The following is a 22333-nucleotide window of genomic DNA, read 5'->3' on the forward strand; positions in this document are numbered from 1 at the left end:
GTTTTCTCCCCGACAATCTTGAAATGTCGACTAAACGCTCTACACCGAAAAAAAGCCACCTGGAGTTGTAAGCAAAAGGAAGAGGAAAATGGTAACCATTGCATTCGTTCATTACAGTTCTCAAATATAACCGAACGTGACATGTCTCAGTCACTCACATTTGAAAAGTGTACGGGTGTGGTCAGTCACGCCCGCGCATATAAAGTTACGGGTGTGGTCCACCAGTCATGCCCGCAGATATAAAGTTACGGGTGTGTGTTCTGTTTGTAATTATGAGTTTACCCCTTTAAGAGCAGAGGGGGGCAGTGTCAGGTAAACTAGGAAGAAGAAGTAGGCTGAGCAACACCTCGTAGTTAAAAAAAAAAAAAAAGACATCATGCTGTGGTTCACTGCGCTGGATCGATTTTCATGTGCGCTGAGTGTGCGACAAGTGCATGTATGTTTTTCTACTCCTAACTAATTTTACTCGTATGATTTTTCATGCTCGACTGTGCAGATTTGCGAGTGAAATGGCGCGCGGGCGCGTACACGCCCATCAAATCACAGTGACTGATGTCTGTTTATCAGAATTAAGTAATTGAGTATGTACGTATGAAATGTAAAGGGCATACTAAACAAGTCAAGGCAGTATTTTAAAATATGTCATTTTACAAGAATAACGTTTTAATGTTGCAAGCATAAATTTATACATGCACAGCTTTCATAACATTCTGTCCTTCCATCATACAGTATTTCCATAATGAGTACTTTTGTCCTCATAATATTATGACTTTGCTTGCATGATATGCTTGTTGTTCCTATACCATTCCAACTTCTTTTTTCTGGTAATATTATATTTTATACTCATTACACTGCAACTTCAATTCTCATAATTTTAGATCTGATCTGAAGTTTCCTTTTTCCCCCCCACAAGATAAAAATGTCATTCCATTTTGAGGTGTATTAAAAATAAACTTGTGAGCCAAACTTAGACCAAAATTTGTCTTTTTAACTGGAAAAAAAATGCCATGAACAGTTTGTAAAAAATGTTAAAAAAAAAAAAAAATACAATAGAAATTTTAAAATACATTACATATCAACAGTAATAACGATCACATCTCAGTTTTGTATTTCAAAGGATGGGAAACTTATGGGTGGTATCCTTTTTTTTTTCATCTTTTTGGCAGAGCCTTCTCTGTGGCACACTTTCCAGACGTTATAAATAAAATATGATGTTCACATGGGCATGCTTAAGCAACAAAAAGAACCGATGTCTGAGCTGTTGTACAATGATTTCCCGCAGATCTTTTTGCAAGGGGTGGCGGGAGAGAAAAAAAAAATACACGAAACAAACAAAACTCACTGTCACATTGAAAGGAGGCTGTTTGCTTTTTGATGATCACGCCATCTCTCAGCATAATGCCCTGGCATCAATCACTCGCGAGTTAAATTTGGTGAAGGCTGCGAACTGAAAATGCATTGTGATGTAGAGAAAATTGATTCATGTCATATTATCCAGGTCAACCACACTCCGCTGCGGTTGTTTTGATGACGTCATTTTAGACGCACGGAAGCCATTAAGTCGTCTCATCTAAGTATTGGTAACGACCGTTGTCACACACACACACACACACACACACACACACACACACACACACAAACACTGCATGTCACGGTAGGAAAAAAAAAATAACAAGGCTTTAATGAGGCATGCTCGATGCCCATTAAATGTCAAATTATCGAGTCACGCATGGCCCGTTTTGACACGACTCTGACTTAATGTGGGAAGGAATAGATAAGCATTAACATGGCGTACTAAAATGTTCTGACAGAAACGGACGGTTTGTGGGTGAATTAATCAGACAGGAGTTAAGACTATACACCTTGGTTGCTTCTGAATCCTAAATAAAATCCTCAATAACATAGATGTGACATATTTTACCCCCCAAAAAATAAATGAATAAAAAATTACCGTGACATCAATCCATCTTGTGTTTTTTTTCAAAAAACAAAACCACGTTAAAGTGAGTTGAGGAGCTGACATGAAGTGGCATCTCATTGCCAAGATGCTAAGTTGAAGTCAGTTGAAGAGCACTGAAAAGCTAGTGCTTTGCAGCCATGTTTTTCAACCCTCTGGTAATTGTCGAACCTTTCTAGCATATCAATTACACGCACTGATTTTAAAAAAAAAAAAAAGACTGAATGGCTCATTGGTCACCAAAACTGAAGTCGCCATCCGCCATCTTGATACTCTCAAAGCAACCGTGCCGACCTGTGCGTGAATCGCCAGTTTCAAGGCTGTGAGAAAACATTCCACAGGTAAATTCGAAAGATTTCCTTTGACACTGTTAAAGTTTGTTTGTAAAGGGTTTTTTATTTTCTGACGAGCCTAATTCACTTGAACAAAGTTTTGTTTACGGTTGTTGTCGTTCACTATTCACTCTCTCCTTCACCTTTAAAGGCTGACGGTTTTTCCCGAAAAAGCGATGTCAATATTTTCCCAAACTTCTTCAGTGGATAAGCAAGACAACAAATTTTCTGTGAAATTTTTGATGAACTTCAAGATACAGAACTCTGCAAATTAAATTGGACTTTCACATGCGAGGAAACAAGTTTAAATTTTCTGTCTGAAATAGGACGTCACAGAGACAACAAATGAACAATGCGTTTAGCATCTATTTTCCCATTGCCGGTCCTTAATTACAAAAATATATCGAACTGATTGACTTGAAATGTCATGTTTTTATGACAAAAAATGCTTATTTCTATTTTGCGAAACGTTAACATGTCACGGAAATTGGGACCTCAGTAATATGCAAGGTTTCTTGGTAGCCACTGTGTCTTTCCTTTGAACTTAGCCTTTTTTGGTTTACCGAGTCGAATTAAAAATCCTTCATGTGACCAGAACTGAAAAAATGTCCAGCTCACATGACCAGTTTTAATTTTACATGCCAAACTTTGAGAAAAACCCCGCCATGATCCAACCTGTAAACCATGTCCTCCACACGTTTTGGGAGTACCAAGATGGCGGCCAACTGGCTTCAACCAATCGACATACCGCTCGATGTGTATGCGCTATCCAGTGTTTTTTTTTTTTGTTGTTTTTTTTTTAGATCAGTGATTATACGCAGATTTTGACTATTTGCAGGTGTTCTAGGTACCTTTCCCTTGCAAATAGTTTACTGGTTAACTTTTTTTCAACTCGAGATAAACTTAAATTAGCTTACTTTGGGGGGGTAGTCCCAATTTATGCAAAAGAACCACAGCTCACCGTAATATTACTGCTGTACTACCAATTGAGTCGATTTTTTTTCTTTTTTAAATATGATGGCATAAAAACACAAGGGTTGTATTTAGGGTGTGGATCCGTGTATGTGTATGCAGCAGACATCGCCATGGCTGTGTGGGGGAAATATTTGTACACTTACTTGTCTGTGCAATTCCAGACTTGAGTGACAGGCAAACACTCTACGGACCCACCTATTTGCAAGGCATTCAAAAATCAATGTTCTATTGTATGCAACCCTTAAATTCTTCATCATAGTAAAGAGTTTTAGACAACTGGATTCTTCCAACTAAGTGGGTGCAGTCTGATGAGGTCCTTTTCTTCTCCGGCATGACAGAAGACACGGTCCTTGTAGTCACGCTTGGTTGGATCTGGTGTGGAAGAACTTGCCTTAACAACCCCCCGTCAGAGACCTTAGGGAGGAACGGAGCTTGTAAGCCAGGACCTCTCTTCTGGATGAAAAATCTAATACAAAGTCTTCCCTGAAGAGTGGCCGCCATTAGATAATTCACTATGGTAGATACAGTATTGTCTCTTTGACATTAGCAGTGCAAGCTATTGTTGCAATCAAGTGGAAAGTGCTTTAATGTCTGCTCTCCCTACATTGTAGCCTCTTTCTCAAGCCTGTTGAAGGTCACCGCTTCCTGTCTGAATATGGCAGGGTGCCTGAAAATTGTGGACTTTGACACTATTGGGGAAAAGGACGGGGAAGGATTATTTCAGGGTGGGAGCTGACCTTTCCACCTCATGTTCAAAGTTAAATAGGCTGCAGAGTCTGTGGAAGTTGGCGGAGTGCCTCCCTAATCCTAAACAGCCAACAAGTTTTGTGTCCAAATGCACCTGCCATGGATATGCCAAGTAGCAAATGGTAGGGTGGGGTGCAGTTACTTTGCATGATAATGCAATAACTTTCAAAAACATTACAATTAAAAAAATCAAGAGCAATCTGGAATCAAATTACCAAAATAGACTGACATCACTGAATCACATGGAAGTAGCACAGAAGTGTACTGCTGCCACACCCAAAAAGACTGTAGTATAGTCAAATTTATTACATTTTAACATGTCTACTTTCGACATTATAATGTGAAATAAACCACATTATAATGTACAGCATATCATGTTATAACATGAAAGTTTCACATTATAACGTGAAACAAATTGTTATAGCATGAAAATTTTCACATAATGTAATTTATCACATTATAACATGTAATCTATCATATTATAACAAGAAACATATCAAGTTAAAACTTCAGTGGGAAGGATGATACAGAGAGCCACCAATAATCAAAAGGCATCAACGAAAAATGAAATTAACTTGTTGTGCTGTGGAGCAGTTCACTAGCGTGATTTCTGTGCAGATAGCTTGGTTCAGTTACCACTCAGGGATGGTGTAGTTGTCCATGCGAAAGGTTGTTTGTGTGTGTGATGAGCCTGTGATGAGGCTTGGATGTAAATTCATCCCCAGAATTTTAGAAGTTCGCTATTCACAAATTGTGTTCTTTCTGAAATACACTAATATACCACATGATGGGAAAGTGGTATTGCATAATAATTGGTGTCGAGGGTGTATACTTAGTGTCGGAATTGACGGCGCCCAAAAAAAAAAAGGTTTATAACACCTGAACTTAATAGCGCAGAAATCGTTTTTTGGCAAATAATGGAGGATAGGTTCCAAATAGAAAACAGTGCATCGGTGAATCGGAGGGTAGCAAATCACGACTGAGTGGGGGAATGCTACCATTTATCTAATTCAAATGTTTGTGACATGTTTTTGTGAAAATATCATAAGGATGAAGAATTACAGCATCCTTCTTATAAACCAAGCTATAATTACCATGTTTCGAGGGGGCAATCCGTCTCAAGCATATTAATCACTGCTCTCCCCAACCGTGCAGTTGCTGGACCAACACTGAGTACAGTTTTTCCATTGTTGTTATAAAACCTCGGAAATTGAATCAATGTCATGCAACGTACGAGCACATCCCATTTATCTCGTTCGCTCTATGCTGTTGTCGAGATAGCCCAAAGATCAAGAATTACATCACACACAAAGCTTTTGCTTTTCGTTCCAAAACTTCAGAAACAAAACCGCGGTTATGCGTCTTAGCGGGAAATCGCGTGAGAAGTCAGTTCATCGGGACTCAAAGATTAAGAGTGAGTGTGTTTTGCTTCTTGTTCGGGTTTTTTGTGGCTTTTTCATCACACACACTTCGTTCCAAAAGAAGGAGCATCCTCAACAAGGAGGAGAGACCTGCCAGGCAGACTCACATTCAGAGTGCTAAGACTCGAGTTATCACCTGTGATATCCATCCATCCATTTTCTGAGCCGCTTATCCTCACAAAGGTTGCGGGAGTGCTGGAGCCTACCCAGCTCTCATCGGGCAGGAGGCGTGCTACAGCCTGGATTACATTTCTTAAAGGCGCATTGATTTTTTTTTTGGTTCCGTTTTATTATCAACAGTGGTTCTAACTTACTTTTAAGAGTTTGAAAGAAAAGGGAATAACCTTGGCACTGCACTCGCGTCATTGAAGCTGAGCCAGTTTTATTGTTTTTCTATTCATCTAGTTATCAACCCATCTATCCGTCTTCACAACTGGACCTGTGTCCCACCGGAGCACCATGGAAAATTGGACCGTATGTGCGATTTTAATTCTCTCCGTGGAGCTAGACAACTAAGCTCATTAAAAAGCAGCTTGTAGGTAGGAGAAGCGAGAAAGAAAAAAAAAAATCAATGGTTACAACAGTGTAATACATATAGTGTGGACATCTCTGTCAGGGGTGGTATGATGTATTCATTATCATGATTGAAGTTGGTCCACAGTTCAAATCCCGAGACAGCAGGCTGACATAAATCAAAGACCAGATAGTGAAGCCATGACCTGAATTCTTTCATTTAACCGTGTGCCTCTCCGATAATGACTCGGACATCTAACGAGTTGGTTATATTTCAGAAACCGCGACGTCGCAAAATGTCCATGTACAACCATTATGACTGTGAATTACGGGTAAAGATCTATCAGAGGTCTCCTTTTTACATGTGTCCTTTCGCCGGAGGAAATAACGCAAAGAGGGGGGGAAATAAGGGAGCCGGTATTAACGGCTGGAGTAATATGATTTTTCTTTGGCTCGCCCGCTAAAGTTTGAAACTTACAACTGTGCGGGAGCGAACACAAAAACATAATTATCTGTCTTAATCACTTCATCTAGAGGTGTGGTGTATGTGCAGTATACGTGCTATATGCGGTGGACGGTAGTAATTGGCCTACAATATAGATTTTGCAATAATGCTTTTTGATGACATCATATCTCCCTCAGTTTTAAAATGGCTTCAAGCATGTCTGACCTCAGAGCTGGAGGAGCTGTCAACCGTACATATGTCCACGTTGGACAGTCTGCTCAGTGACTACCAAAGAGTATGCTAGGCACTAAGCTAGCTTGCGCCGCACCAGCTATGAGCTACAGCCGGCTAGCTAGCATTGCTAAAAACTGATTTTACACAGTGCAGAGTACCTACTCTAAGTACCGTAATTTCCGACCTAAAAGCTGCAACTTTTTTCACACGCTTTCAACCCTGCGGTTTATGCAGTGATGCGGCTAATTTGTGCATTTTTTCTAACGGCCGCAAGGGGGCACTCGAGCGGAAAAGGTAAGAATGAGACCAGTGGAATTTATGTGCCGACGAAGTGACTTTTACCAACCCTGTTAGCGCTGGTCTAGCTTTAGCGCTGTGGTAGCGTGTTGCTGCTATGATACTGGCATGTCTCAATGATATTTACCGGTAAATTTTATTTTAACCGACCCTGTTAGCGTAAATATTAGTGCGGCGTTAGTGCTAGCGCTGTGCTAGCTTTAACCTCTTTCCGTGTACCGTCTTTCTTTGTAAATATCTCATGTTTGAATGTGGGTTTCAATGTGGGCACTTGCGACTTTTACACAGCTGCGGCGTATGCATGTACCAAATGGTATTTCCTTTACAAATGTACTCGGTGAGGCTTATAACCAGGTGCGCTATGTAGGCCGGCAATTACGGTAACCTTTCCTCACATTTATGGTGGCGAAAAGCTACATTTCTAACCTGTGGTTATCAAAGTAGAAGAAGAAGTAGCTAATCTTGCTACACACAGAGAACAGGAGTAAATGGAGAAGGCATGCTAAGGTAATGTTAAATTAGAGTAGCGAAACGCCAGAATAAATGCTTTGGTGAAATGATACACAACTGAAGTCTGGCTGGAACCGCGTTACAGTAGTGGAGAGTAATCAACTATTTATCAAGTCAACTAAGTGTCTGAAGACAAAATAATACAACTGCTACACAGAAAGCACGCATCTGAAAACCGAAAATGAACTAACACATTATCGCATACATCAGCCAAGAGAGGCCTACAAGGTCTAGAACCCTAAAACACGTCAATAGCATTTCAAACATGTGACATTATACTTAAAAATGGGGACTGTCTATATCTTCTTCAAACAACCCGGACTAAATGTAGCTCCTCCCCAACACACAGCAAAAAGATGCGAGTCTTTCAGTTGAGATATATCACTGCAACATAGTTCCTTGATACCAACTACTACTTTCAGAGCTTGGACGCCATCTAGTGGCATTTTATAGCATTATAGAAAGTGCACAACAAACAAAAACAGATGACTTTTTCAGCAAAAAGATAAAGGGGTTTGACATCAACCCTCCATCTCACATCGGTACTTTACACACAGGACAGCGAGCCAGGGAAATAGCTGTGAAAACGCCAACTAAGATGGCTAGTGTGGAACAGGCTAATAAAGCCTTGACTGCTGTTCTAGGGGTATACATTGTTTGGTTCTAATAAAACTGCTCTTTGGTTGCTGGAGGTATTTTTATTTATTTATTTATTTATTTTAACAATAGCGCTATATCATGGTTGTGTAACTGCCAGTGCGACTAGGAGTTGTGTGCAAGTACAGGAAAAATGTTGCATCAGTCTTTTATATAAAGTAGACATCTAAAAAATGTGATATTGAAGAGTTTCACATTGTTTAATCAGCTAGTCAACAAGAGAAAACTAATGATTAAGGCATCTTTTTCATCTTCTGGTGACTTTGTGCAGAGGTGTGTTTCCCCGAGACAAAATATGTGAATGGAAAAATGTGAACAATGTGAATGTCAGCTGCTACCAAAGTTGGAACTCAGCAGCCCCTGAATTCATCGTGCATTGACAGTCCCTCGCACACTACTTTATTTGACTCCAGCTCTCCTTGAATCATTACAGAAGCACAGGCAAAGAGCCATACACCAGTCAGACTGGATTTAATTATAAATTGCGCAGCTCTTCCCCATTAGCGGAGCTTCTGCAGACATCGTGGCAAAAGACCAACTTGTGTCAAAATGACTCCTTCAGCATTTATTTGGAGAAAATCGAGGTTCTTGGAAGTCCCGACCGCTTGCCTGGTCAACCGCAACTAAATTCAAATTATAATATAGCCATTTTCTGAGCCCCTTATCCTCATAAGGATCGCGGGAGTGCTGGAGCCTATCCCAGCTATCATCGGGCAGGAGGCGGACGCTGAACTGGTTGCTAGCCAAATCGCAAGGTACATACAGACAGACAACAGTCGCGTTCAAAATCCCACCTAGGGGCAATTTAGTGTGTCCTATTATCAGATTATAATATTTCAGCAAAAGCTGCTTCAAATCCCTGATAAGAAAATGTACACAGTATGCCTTCTGAATTTGACACAAACATAGTATTGCTCTTAACACTACTCTCAAATTTAAATCCTTTAAAAAAATTATTTCTACTATATAAATGTATGTAAAATCAACAACCCCCCCCCAGTCAATCAAATGTCATTTTCCGACCTGGAAAAATACATCGTTTGGTAGATTTTTTAATGCTTACAAAATACTGCGTCGTGACCGAAAGAACAAGATCCGGGATACAAGCGGCCGAAATGAGTTTCCTTCGCAGGGTGTCCGGGCTCTCCCTTAGGGATAGGGTGAGAAGCTCGGTCATCCGGGAGGGGCTCCATGTCGAGCCGACGGTCCTCCGCATTGAGAGGAGCCAGATGAGGTGGCCGGGGCATCTGATTCGGATGCCTCCCGGACGCCTCCCTGGTGAGGTGTTCCAGGACACGCTGGGGAGACTATGTCTCTCGGCTGGCTTGGGAATGCCTCGGGATCCCTCCGGAAGAGCTAAAAGAAGTGGCTGGGGAAAGGGAAGTCTGGGTATCCCTGCTGAAGCTACTTCCCCCGGGACCCGATCCAGAAAAGCGGTAGATAATGGATGGATGGACAAATCACTGCATGATTGCACCACTAGACTATATCTGCTTAAAGCCTGCAGCGGCTGGTATACATACGCCACCGTGCTTTTCCACTCTTGACAACGAAGTGCTTTGAAGCAGCCATGCCAGCGCTAAGCCCAGTCCAAATGCCGGCTGTCATATCTGACTTTGTTTCTTGCCTCGCTCTTCTGCCTTCTCTCTGTGATATGTGTGCACACGGGGCAACAACGAGGCCATGCCAGCAGACTATCCGAAGAGAAGATGCAATTTCGGGGCGTAGACATACAGTAGCTAGCAAGCTAACTGTGCATCGCGACAAAGGTTCTCATAGTTCGCAAGTTTGTCACAACAAAAGTTCTCGGGGAGGGGAGACTCATGCCAGACAACAAAACAAAACTGCCGCGTCAGAAGTTTAAAAGTTCACCCTGAGTGGCAAAGGCTCAGCAAATCTCAGTACAGGAAAATTCAAAATTTAGCATACCGACAATGCTGAATATTGTACACTGCAAACTGGTGTCCTAATTGGAACAGGTCATTGACACATTTTGGATCCCAAGCTTGTTTGAAAAGTTTGGAGGGGGAGGGGGGAAAAAAAGGCAGCACCACTTTAGCAAGGCTTTTTAAATGTTGATGAGAATTCTGTTTCCACACACTGACACTTCATCAAAAAAACATGCGCAATCATGCAACTATGACTCCAAGCAGTCAATACCCGAAAATGAATAAAGCTGCTCTGAAAGGAGAATAAAAAGGTAAAACAGTCTTATAATGAAATTCTCTTCTTACATGAGAGTATTTAAATAATATGTTCTTTCAAAGTAGCTCAAATCTTTCACAAGCGACGATCCACATCATCATCTCGGTCATTAAAACTCACGGAAAAGTTACTTTTTGTCCCCATGTCCCCTTGTTATTTTACTGGAAATAAATACGGAATGATTAGATTTAATAACTCAATCCCAAAAAGTATCCATTGACCTAGAAAGTAAGTTTCTCAGCGTGTTTAAAGTCGTATTAAGGTATCTTTGCGGGCCATAATATTCACTCCAGTCGGCAGCCCTGGAAGAGTGCTTGGGTTGAAACACCACTGGTATGTTACATCCACAGTATATTGAAATAGTGGTATTATGCACATAGGTACAACACTCCATTCATTTTCTGAGGTGCTTATCCTCACCAGGGTCGTGGGAATGCCGGAGCCAATCCCAACTGTCATTGGGCAGGAGGCGGGTTACACCCTGAACTGGTTGCCAGCCAATCACAGGGGACATCGAGACAAACAGCCGCATTCACAAATCACACCTAGGGGCAATTTAGAGTCTCCAATTAATGTTGCATGTTTTTGGGATGTGGGAGGAAACCCATGGAAACTCCACACAGGGGTTTCTGGGATTGAACCCCGGGACCTCAGAACTGTGAGGCCAATGCTTTCCAGCTGACCGTTCTGCCCCACATAGGTACAATTGTTAAAAGTATTTTGAAAATGACAATTTACTGTAATAATCTCTTTTACACACTACCAATCAAGAAACAATAAAGACGTGATTGAATTGAAATTTTCACCGTAATTAAAGAGTTCGACCGCTTTCTTTCCAGAATACGTCTATTTTCGGGGGCTCAAGAGTATTTAGGTAATTGACTCACAACTTTTTAACTGGCAAAACAAATGAAGCAGATAAAGGCCACGTATTGAATTGGCATTTGGCAGCTGTTTTGACTGGAGCTCCCAATGTGAAATCCGAGGAGATTTGGATGCAAGTGAAGAAGGCTGTCGATAGAATGTGAACAACAGAGTTGTTTAAGAGGGATAGAAGAATAAAATATACAACCAGATAAAAACAACTTTGAATTGGAGCTGAATGCTGTGATTTGAAAGGTATGGAAAAGGTTACATTCTAATGCAGGGGTGCCAAGACTTTTTTACCCCAAGATCTACTTTTCAAGCAGCCAGGCTCTCGTGAGCTCCCGACAGGGTGGAAGATGATGCTCCCAAATACTATAAAAAAAAATATACAGAATGAGCTTTTTGTGCACTGTATTGTCTGTGCTTTCATCCTGGATCAGGCTGTGCCAAGGTGGAATTTTAAAATTTCACACCATCTCATCTGGTACTTTCTACTTTGGCTTCAGACCAGACCTTTCCCACTTGGAAAAGACAAAATCTCATCCAGTTTAACCACTTCTTCCATTATTCACATACTCCGACAGTCATTGCATCTTAAAACAACAGCATTTCTTTTTTAACTTTCTCCATTAACATCGAAAGTAAACATAAGCAGCATGTCTAGCTTGTCTTTGCTCTACGTTGCCCAGACTGTGTTGCTAACTAAAGCCTCGGTGGTGGACCCTGTCATTATAAAACACATTGATGGGCTGCCCAAGTACTGTAACATTTGTAATTATGAGTGTAAAATTCCGTGTGCTCCCTAAAAGAAACCAGTGGCTTCTTCTATTCATTTTTTTACAATATGTATGTGAAATGTGCCAATGGATGTAACAACCAGTCATCCCTCACTCATTGAATCATATTGCGAAATGCCACAAACTGAATAACTGTATGTCATACTTTCAATTTGCATTGGATTATTTTATTTTTTTTGCACGCAACGCAGAATATCTGCCAAGATATCATCATCATATCATACCATCAGCGGTGCACAATTGCGCACGTGCACAGTTTAGAGGGAACATTAGCTGACTTTTTTTTTTTTTTTTTTTTTTTGGCACGGCATCCCGCGTTTGCCCAAGACTCCCTTTCAATCGACGCATTGAGCACCAATGTTCATAGTACAGCGAAGAAGGTGAAAGAGCTAAAAAAATTTAGGCGTGTGTTGGTCCATGCACATTTCTGGACTTACAGCGAGTCTGTCATCAAAGCATCTTCCTCCCAAATATGCTCTCTAGCCAGAGCAACCCAAAAATGTGGCCAATTCTCAGTCAAATCTGGTCTTCCACGTAATCTCAGAATATGCCCCTAATTCAATGTATGTCAGTAAAATAAAAAAAAAGGTTACAAAGAAGTGCGTAAGACGCTTTGACAAGATAAAACAGAGGTGAAATTGCAGGAGAATGATGGGATTAGAACTGAATGAAGAAGGAAGGGAAGAGCTCATGACCCGAGCAAAATATATCATGCGGTGAATGGGGTGGAGGCAGTGGCGGGGAAAACGATTAAATTAAAATTAAAAAGGGACATTGTTCGTTGCTTTGCTTTTTATAATGAAGTGTGTTTTCTCTCCGCGACTGAGATTTTGCACTTCAAGAGACACGGCCTCAGATACCCACCTGCACCTTTTGTTCTTTGGGTAATTACATTTTGGAGACAACCCAAGAGATACACCGGTGGCTCCCCAAACACTGCGCCCGCTCGCTGTATAATGCAGGAGATTGTGTTTGTGCAACTGCGCGCTTGAAGGTCGTCTCTGACGTGTGACACGGGTGATGAAATAAGGAGACTTTATTGGGGCAAAGTTCACATGTGGGCTAACACACAGCGCCAAACTTCGGAAAAGTGCCTCCAGTTCTCCTGAGGAAACCTGTCAAAGCCTATTGGTAATGTCCCAGCTGATGAAGCGTAATTGTTTAAAATAAAGAGAAGGGCTATTTTTGGCTCTCTAATGGTAGTGCAGCGGGAAATGACCCGATATCTACAACAAGCATTAGTACAATTTCAACAGCGGGATCATAAAACTGTATAATCTCGGGCACACAGGTAATGAATCCATTTTGGTTGGCGAGCTACAGCATACTGAAAATTCTTTGAGATGACTTGTGAACTGACTCGATGTACTCTGCTCCAGCTACAACATTGTCAGTAACAAATTAGATTTACTACCTGTCTTAAGTGTCCATCTCCTGGTTTCTTCACATTAACTAATAATGGGTCACTTTTAAGAGCTCGACCACAATTTTCTTTTTTGTCCTTTTGTGTTGGTTCCATGGACTCTAATTGCTAGTGTTAGTTTCATTAAAGCAAGGATTCTATCGAAGTAAATATATGCCAGCAGGATTTGAATTTGAAATGCCACAGAAAAGAGGATTTAAATTTGAAATGTAAAGTGGTTGCATTTTCAATAGTTGCATTTCAGTGAAACTTTTCAATGTTAACGATTCAACCGGCTACAATTAGCTGTCTGAAATTCAACCGGTTACTATTCGCTGTCCGAAATTTACCCTCTGTGCCACCAGGCAGGGTTACTTCAGGTCAGAACCGAACACGCAGCCAATTGCGGTTATGCTTTCTTGGTCACGTGACGTCACATACTAAGAAAGAGTAACTGGATTGGCTGGCTGTTTGGTTCTGACCTGAAGTAAACCCGCCTGGTGGCACAAACGGTGAATTTCACACAGCGAATTGTAGCCAGTTCAATTTCAGACAGCGAATTGTAGCCAGTTGATTTGTTAACATTGAAAAGGTACACTGAAATACAACGATTGAAAATGTGATCACATTTCAAATTTAAATCCTCTTTTTTGTGGCATTTCAAATTCAAATCCTGGTGGCACATATTTGCTTCCCTAGGATTCTACATTTAAAAACAAAACTCACTTTTTCAACACAAACATGAAATTAGTCCTTTTGTATCCGTGTATTACATGGCACGTCACTGAAATATGCAGTGGAATCTTGACTTAAAAGTTAAATTTATTCTTTGGCCAAGATTTTGATTTAATTTACAAACCAAGAAATCCTGAAATGTAGAAAATGGAATTAATCTGTTTTTGCCCTTCAAAATCATTCTTTGTTGCACGTTTTCAAAATACATAAATAGTACTATACTGTACAATGTAAATTAAAAAAAAAACGCAAAAAAAGAGAACGTCAACGAATAAACTCATTTTATGAAGTCTAATTAAGATGAAAGTCACGGACAATGTAGTAATTATCCATTGACATGTTATGCCACATTACAACTTGGCCCAAATAAAATGAAAACTACCAGTACCTAGTTTGGTTGTATGACTTTTGTATGACTTTACCAAGCAAGTCACAGGTTACCTAAGGCCTGTTGTAGACCAAGTCATGAGGCTGAACGTGATGAATTGGACAATTGCAATAAAAGTCAGCGACTCAGCGTCTCACATGGTCACAAGTGACTGACCCTCAGACAATGGACATACATATACAGTGTATCATAAACTGTACACACACACACACACACACACACACACACACACAATATATGCATATATGTACACTGTATATGCGTTGCCTCCATTCATTGACCGAACTTGTGCAGACTATCCAGGCTTCGCTTTTTCCATACACAGGTACATACGAAATTATAAATATACGTTTTATTGAAGAACACAAAGGTATGATGTACTTTACTGGCATGACTTGGTGGTAGCTTGCAGAAATTCGCTAATACTCCCAAAAAAGGTATACATTTATTGCGAAAGCTCATATGATATGACGTGGCATATTTTGCATTGCAATGCTGTTTACAAGCAAGTCAAACTTTAAATCCCAGCAAAACTTATGACTGACTGTCGGTCACCCATGAAATCCTGTCAGAACCATGCTCACTACGCCACAGTAGAATCCGGATCAGCTGAATCGCTCATTGTTTGGCAGGCCTTGTATTTTTCTGCATGAAATTTATAATTTCATAATGCATAACAACTCGGGTATTTATGTGGACCGAACTGGAGAATGACTTCTTGTACATTTTTTATATTATCAGAAACGCAAACAGACAGGAGGTGCAATAACAGACAACTTTTTAATATTCAAAAACCCGTTCATCTATCCATTTTCCCGGTCGCTTATCCTCACAATGGTCACAGGAGTGCTGAACCCTATGCAAGCTAACTTCAGGCAAAAGGCAGACAACACCCTGAACTAGTCACCAGTCATTCCCAGGGCCCATATTGACACCATAACCGAGTAGGAATCGATCCCACGCTGCCTGTTTCAAATTCAGCGGTGTGCACCACGACGCCGTCAGTGCCTTTGACAATCCTATTTGCATCATGATTTAGTACGCTGTGCAAACTGGTGTGAGTAATGCTAGATGATGACACTATGCTCGTGTGTGTATATTTGTTAAATTTACTCAATTTCTTCCACATCTTTTTTCAATTTTATCTCGTGCATCTTCCTCTCTAACACCCACAGTCTTCATGTCCTCCCTCACAACATCCATCAACCTTTTCTTTGGTCTTCCTCTCTCTCGCTCTTTTGCCTGGCAGCTTCATCCTCAGCACCCTTCTACCAATATACTCACTCTTTCGCCTCCGGACATGCCCAAACCATCTAAGTCTGCTCTCTCTAACCTTGTCTCCAAAACATCCAACTTTGGCTGTCCCTCTGATGAGCTCATTTCTAATCCTATCCAGCCTGCTCACTCCGAGCAAGAACCTCAACATCTTCATTTCTGCTACCTCCAGTTCTGCTTTCTATTGTTTCTTCAGTGCCACCGTCTCTAATCTGCACATCATGGCCGGCCTCACCACTATTTTATAGACTTTGCCCTTCATCCTAGCAGAGACTCTTCTGTCACATAGACCACCTTCTGCCAACTGTTCTACCCTGCTTGGACCCGTTTCTTCACTTCCTTACCACAATCTCCATTGGTTTGTATTGTTGACCCCAAGACAATCAGTAACCTAACCCTTCAAATTACATCATCTGCACAAAATATAATCCCCTGCGTGCTTCTACCTCTGCTCTTGTAGGTCACTCTATGTTCCTGTCTCAAGGCAAAAAATGCATTTGTGGTACTCTTTCTACGCATGAAACCATACTGTTGCTCGCATATACTTACTTCTAACCTCCACTACTCTTTCCCATAACTTCATTGTGTGACTCATCATATTTATTCCTCTGTAGTTTACACAGTTCTGAAGATCGCCTTTGTTCTTAAAAATGGGAACGATTATACTTTTCCTCCATTCTTCTGGCATCTTCTCTCCCGCTAGTATTCTATTAGATGGAAAAATATGACACGCTATGGCAACCCCTAATCAGGACAAGCCAAAAGGAAAAGAAGAAGACGAATTCAACTCGAATTATACCACACCTGTGACTCATAGGAATACACCATCTGAATCCATTCCCACTTATCATCTGTTGACACAATACTTGTTTTTACTCACTGCGCGTGTTATTTGAGGTAGTGTATATGCAACGTATCTGTTATCCTGTATTATACCAGATTATACTGAGGGATTCTCATCCAGTGGAATTTGAGAGCTGCCAGAGTACAAGTGTAGCCGGCAGCACTTCTTTATTAAACGGTTCTCTACTCTCAGATGTCCCTCACTTACTGTATATTCTTCCGGTCCACAATTGACGCAAAGATAAGTAGATGTCATACTGTGGGACTTGCTTAAGTAGTTCAAAAACTACTGTATATGAAACAACGGATGAGTGTATGTGCAAATCTGAGTAAACACCCAATTCTATTGGGTAAGTTAAGCAGGGAAAAGACAAGTTAAACATCAGAGCGCATATTTAATCATTTAAGCAGAGCAATTAAATGTTCTATGCTAATTAAAAGAGAGAGGAAACCAAACATACCCACTCTGGTCCCACACAAATCAACAATGCAGAGAGAAAAGGACACATCCGAGGACATGAAGAAGAGGGCATTGACAGGCCATCCATCCGGGGAGCGCAATGAGATCCATCCATCCAGTGTAACACAAATAATTGACAAATAGAGGGGCTTCAACATGACAGCAACTCTGCGTAATAGTGCAGGGCCATCAAAACTATCATTCAGTCGGACCAGAAAAATGATAGATAATGTTAAGAACGGCCCATACATCACCTCTCGAAAGTTGTGCATCTTTTTGGTAGCATCTGGGAGAAATATGCATGCGCCCGGAATCAGAGGAAAATTTAAAAGCAGTCAGATTCAAGGGATGTCCGCTACCCGAATGCCTCTGCTTTAAAAAAAAAAAAAAAAAAAGAGACCAAAGCTGCATGTTTCAACTTGCCCTTAGAGTAGTCTGACCAGCGAGAAGGCTTATGGAAGTCCATTCTCCAGAGCAGTGGTTCTTAACCTGAGTTCAATCGAACCCCAGGGGTTTGGGGAGAGAGTCGCTGCGGTTCAAAGGACAACTCGTGCGTGCATGTATCCGTAAAAATTCTTTTTAGACTGGATTTTGGATGCCGTCTTCATGTGTTAAAACGTAACGCCGAGTCAAGGCATGTACCATTGCGGTGCTGCACTTTGAGCTGAAATGCTTTGTTCTTTTTTTAAACTCGGTTTATTTGAGAACATTTCCCATTTAAGTTGAGTAGTTACAGACAGCGCATGCAGTAATAAAAAAAAGAGCCCCCGAAAAATGATTCTTACATATGAACCCTTTTTGAGGATTGTAGAAATAAGATAAAGAAAAGGAACAGATTTGTTAATTCTCACAACAAAGTCTGTTCCTTTGATGTGACAAGGGTAATGACAACGGCAAAATTCCCCATTCACTTTTGGTAAATTTTCATACAATTATTTTTTTTTTGCGTGAAATTCTAATTTTGTTGGATTTGTTCTCGTAACGCAATAACTTTTGTGTGGAACTGTTGCACAGCTCTTTTTGTACATCACCTGGATGACGGACAATAAAATATAAAACTATTATCCATCCATTTTGAATTTATAATAATATTTTATTTCGCAAATAAGGAAGGGGTCTGTGAACTCCAGATGAAACCGGCGGGGGGTTCCATACATCCAACAAGGTTATGAACCACTGTTCCAAAGAGGTGAATGCAACATGAAATTATTTGGTCACAATCAAATCCGGGAGGTACGGTAGTACAGCTGTAGACCATTGGCCTCGAAATTCTGAGAACCGGGGTTAAAATCCCGGCCTCTAGGTGTGATTGTGAGTGAGACTGTTGCCTGTCTCTATGTGCCCTGCGATTGGCTGGCAAACCAGTTCAGTGTTCATGTATTGAAAAGCCCACATGGAATATGGAATATGAAGAACAGCACTTCCTCCCAATAGTGAAGCATTGAAGGATAGTGGTTCAAATGTGAAGGGCTGGAGCTGCTTTTTTCCGTCCGCACCTGGTCGATGCAATGTTATCTAATAAGCCATGAATTTTAAGGCAGATCAATAAATTCTTGACCCGAATCTCCTGCCATTAGTCAGGGAGTTGAAGCTGGGACGTAAATTATATATTATGCAACAAGACGTGGCCAAAAGTACTCCAGGAAATCTATGACGGAATGGCTTTGGAGAAAGAGGATTCACACATTGCGTTGGCACGTTGTAAGTCCAGACCTTAATCCGGTGCAAGAAGAGTGACCAAAAAATGGATCCATCCATTTTCCAAGCCACTTGTCCTTCCCAGGGTTGCAGGAGTGCTTGGAGGCCTATCCCAGCTAACGTCGGGCAATAGGTGGATTTCACCCTGAATTGGTCGCCGGCCAGTCGCAGGGTACATATTGACACTGTCGCCGAGTGGGAACTGAACCCAAGCTGCTTGCACCAAATTTAGGTAAGTGTACCACTACACCATCTCCAACAGTAAATCAAAGAAGATACGTTTTTGCCAAATGGCTGCAAAAAGAGGTGGCGCAAGCTACGAATAAAATACTTCAATTTCCACCTAGAACAGCAGTCGGCAACCCGCGGCTCCGGAGCCTCATGCGGCTCTTTCATCCTTATAATGCGGCTCTGATTGGCTTGGGAAAATAAATTACTAAAAAATTTTTTTTGTATTTAATTGAAGTGCGTTTTATTTGTGTTAGTTTTTATATTATTTTAGTTCTAAATTTGAAGATTGTGATCTTGAAATATTAAAATATTAATTAAATTATTTGATATTATTTTTTCGTCGCTCAAAATAGACGTCACACTGCGGAAGCGGGTATACCCGCTGAAACGCCGTCTATTTTGAGCGACTTTCAAGCCCGGCAAAGCCAATGGAGAAACATGCTGCGGTAAAGTAGTAGAAGTTTTTTTTTTTTCTTCATTTTAGATGTGCGGCTCCCAGTGTTTTCTTTTCCGTGGAAACCGGGTTCAAATGGCTCTTTCGGTGTCAAAGGTTGCCGACCGCTGACCTAGAATATGTTCATTTAAAACATGAAAATAGAGTTTCATTTGTGTGCGTGTCCTAAGTTTATAAAACAGTGGTGAGGCCGGGCATGATGTACGGATTAGAGACGGTGGCACTGAAGAAACAACAGGGGGCAGAACTGGAGGTGGCAGAAATAAAGATGTTGAGGTTCTCGGTCGGAGTGACCAGGTTGGATAGGATTAGATATGAACTAATTAGAGGCACAGGCAAAGTTGGAGACAAGGTTAGAGACAGGAGACTTCGATGGTTTGGACTTGCCCAGAGGCGAGAGAGTGAGGATACTGGTAGAAGGGTGCTGAGGATCGATCTGGCAGGCAAAAGAGCGAGAGGAAGACCAGAGAAAAGGTTGATGGATGTTGTGAGGGAAGACATGAGGACAGTAGGTGTGAGACAGGAAGATGCACGAGATAGGCTTAGATGGAAAAAGACGGCACGCTGTGGCGACCCCTAACGGGACAAGCAGAGAGGAAAAGAAGATGTGTGCGTGGATGGTATAACAGCAATGAGCTAATTAACATGAGTAAGGCACCCATTATCACAACTGGTTATTTCCATAAATACACTACTCATTCATTGTACAAGAGGGAAGTGTGCTCTCCTACTAGATGGCCGCATCCTCAACCTCCCCCCGCCCAAATTCCCCATCAGCCCCACAACTGTCATTCTTGTTGCACAACCCTGGACGCTCCTGCCTGTTCCTTTGTCTTAAAATACCGCCAAAACCATCACATGACCCTCGAAACACGCCTTGAGATGGCCCACAAAACTGAACTAGAGACAAAGGAGTTCCTGGTCTGAGTGGCACCAACTCAAGAGCTTCACATAACATGGAAAAAAAATGTAGAGAAGTCTGCAACACCAAGAGAGAGTTCAGCGGAGAGTCTTGCCAGGAGGCTTTTCAGAGCCACCCATCAGACAGCAGACATGGACGGGGGGTGGGGGTAGGGGGGGGGGTGCTTCACCTGGAGTCTGCCATAGTTGAGAGAAACTGTGGGGGAAGGAATGTTAATCATAACTCGTGCAAGTGCCTCATCCATCCTGATGCCCCACGGATGGGCTCATCCGCTAATGGTACAGTGTTTGATCCTCAGGGACAGCCCGTGCTCGGGCTTCTTGAGGTTAAGGGCCTAACATACAGAGCTATGTGGACTGTCCATACACTGTATTGTAACAAGCAAAGATAAACACTACCTGTGGAAAAGGCATCCTTAACTCTGGCAAGTTTGGCTGCCAGAATTTCAACTTTGTGATCTAGGGAAGACGCAGTTTCTTGTAAAAATTAGGTAACAAATTTAATAGATTTGCCATTTTCCATATAAACTAGGTCATTTTAGAAAAACTTGGTGTTGGTTAGTTGCTGTCATAGTCAAACTACAAACTCCAAATCCAATAAAGTTGGGTCGATGAGTAAAATGTAAAAATGGAATACAATGATTTGCAAATGCTTCTCAAACTATGTTCTGATTCTGATTCAAATGAATACACTACAAGGACAATTAATTTTATGCTCAAATAGATGAACGTTTTTACTTTGTGCAATTATTCTCCCCTTGAAAGTGATTCCTGGAACACAGTCCAAGAAAACCTGGGAGAGGGGAAAGAGAAGACTTGGCTAATTGAGGAATGCTAAGCACCCGTTTGAAAATCTCCCAGTGTTTCTGGACACTGGGCATAATGTAGAGGTGTTTTTCTTTTGTTTGGTTATTTTTAGCAATTTGAAAAATGTGACTTTTTGGAGATGAGATTATGCTTTGGAAACTGACAACACCAAGAAACAGAACATCTTGCTCTAAAGTTGAAACTTGGACCAAGAACTATGGTGACCCAAACCAATACCTACAGCATTGTGAGTAACAGTTATTAGATTTACTCCATAATTGTCCACATGCACATTCAAGCTAGTTCTCCTTAAATTAAACAGTCAGTACAGGTGTGCAATCACTCAGAAGTTCTAGTACCGCTGACATCAAATGCCATCCCACCAGGCCCCGCCTCTTAAAGACAAATGCATGACCACACACACAATATGTACAGTATTTTCAATTGAGTTTATGCATACAACTTTTAAATGCATCTACATTGTTGTTTAAAAATAAACTCAGTTATACGGTCTCTTTTTGCAACTGTTGTGGGTGGATCTGGAATGTATCAGCTGCAGTACAGCGTGCCCTTGACCAATTGCAGTTCACCATTCGTGGCCTCACATTTTTGTGGATTTTGCTCACCAATTTTTTTATTTACTGTATTTTCACGATCGTAGAAGTCTTAAATTCTCTTGTAAATAGACAAGGCGCCGCATAAGACATGCCACCTTAAAATGTGGTGCACTGAGTTCCAACATTTGCAAATGTTGTTGTGTGACTTGTCCAAAACACACTTTTTACACTGTTAGCATGCATGCCGGCAAGTGTTTTAGCACAAAGTCCTTAGTGCAGCAAAGCATGCTGGGAGTACTGCAAACCATGTTGGGAGAGTGTTCAAAGTGCATGTTTTGACTCAATTATTTCTCGAGTCACTTTTATTCGTTTTAATATTTACTAGTTATGCAATTCTATCTCACTGTCTCGTGAAGACTATCATATGGTAGCTTACATATTCGCTAAAACACAAGCATGCTAATAGTGTAACCAGTGTGTTCAAGTGTAGTTCAGTGGACGATTCACACAACAATTGTGCACATAAGATATGCTGTCCACTTTGGAGAAAATTCAAGACTTTTAAGTGCATCTTATGGTTGCAAAAATATGGCACATATCATACA

At 41.1% G+C, this 22333-nt stretch overlaps 1 protein-coding gene across 3 annotated transcripts in view; it reads right to left on the reverse strand.

Moving 5' to 3' along the window:
• The window catches only part of LOC133510032 (VPS10 domain-containing receptor SorCS1-like), a 139904-nt gene that overhangs the window by 100504 nt on the left and 17067 nt on the right, over positions 1-22333 (reverse strand). The window contains exon 3 of one of the 3 annotated variants that reach the window (XM_061837692.1): positions 3408-3678. The exons of the other annotated variants lie outside the window; for them this stretch is intronic. Within the exon in view, the coding sequence (XP_061693676.1) occupies positions 3408-3521 (114 nt within the window). The 5' untranslated portion in view covers positions 3522-3678. The remainder of the gene's footprint in view (positions 1-3407; positions 3679-22333) is intronic. 3 annotated transcript variants of the gene reach the window in all.

This window comes from Syngnathoides biaculeatus, chromosome 12 (assembly GCF_019802595.1).
Source record: "Syngnathoides biaculeatus isolate LvHL_M chromosome 12, ASM1980259v1, whole genome shotgun sequence".
Classification (NCBI taxonomy): domain Eukaryota; kingdom Metazoa; phylum Chordata; class Actinopteri; order Syngnathiformes; family Syngnathidae; genus Syngnathoides; species Syngnathoides biaculeatus.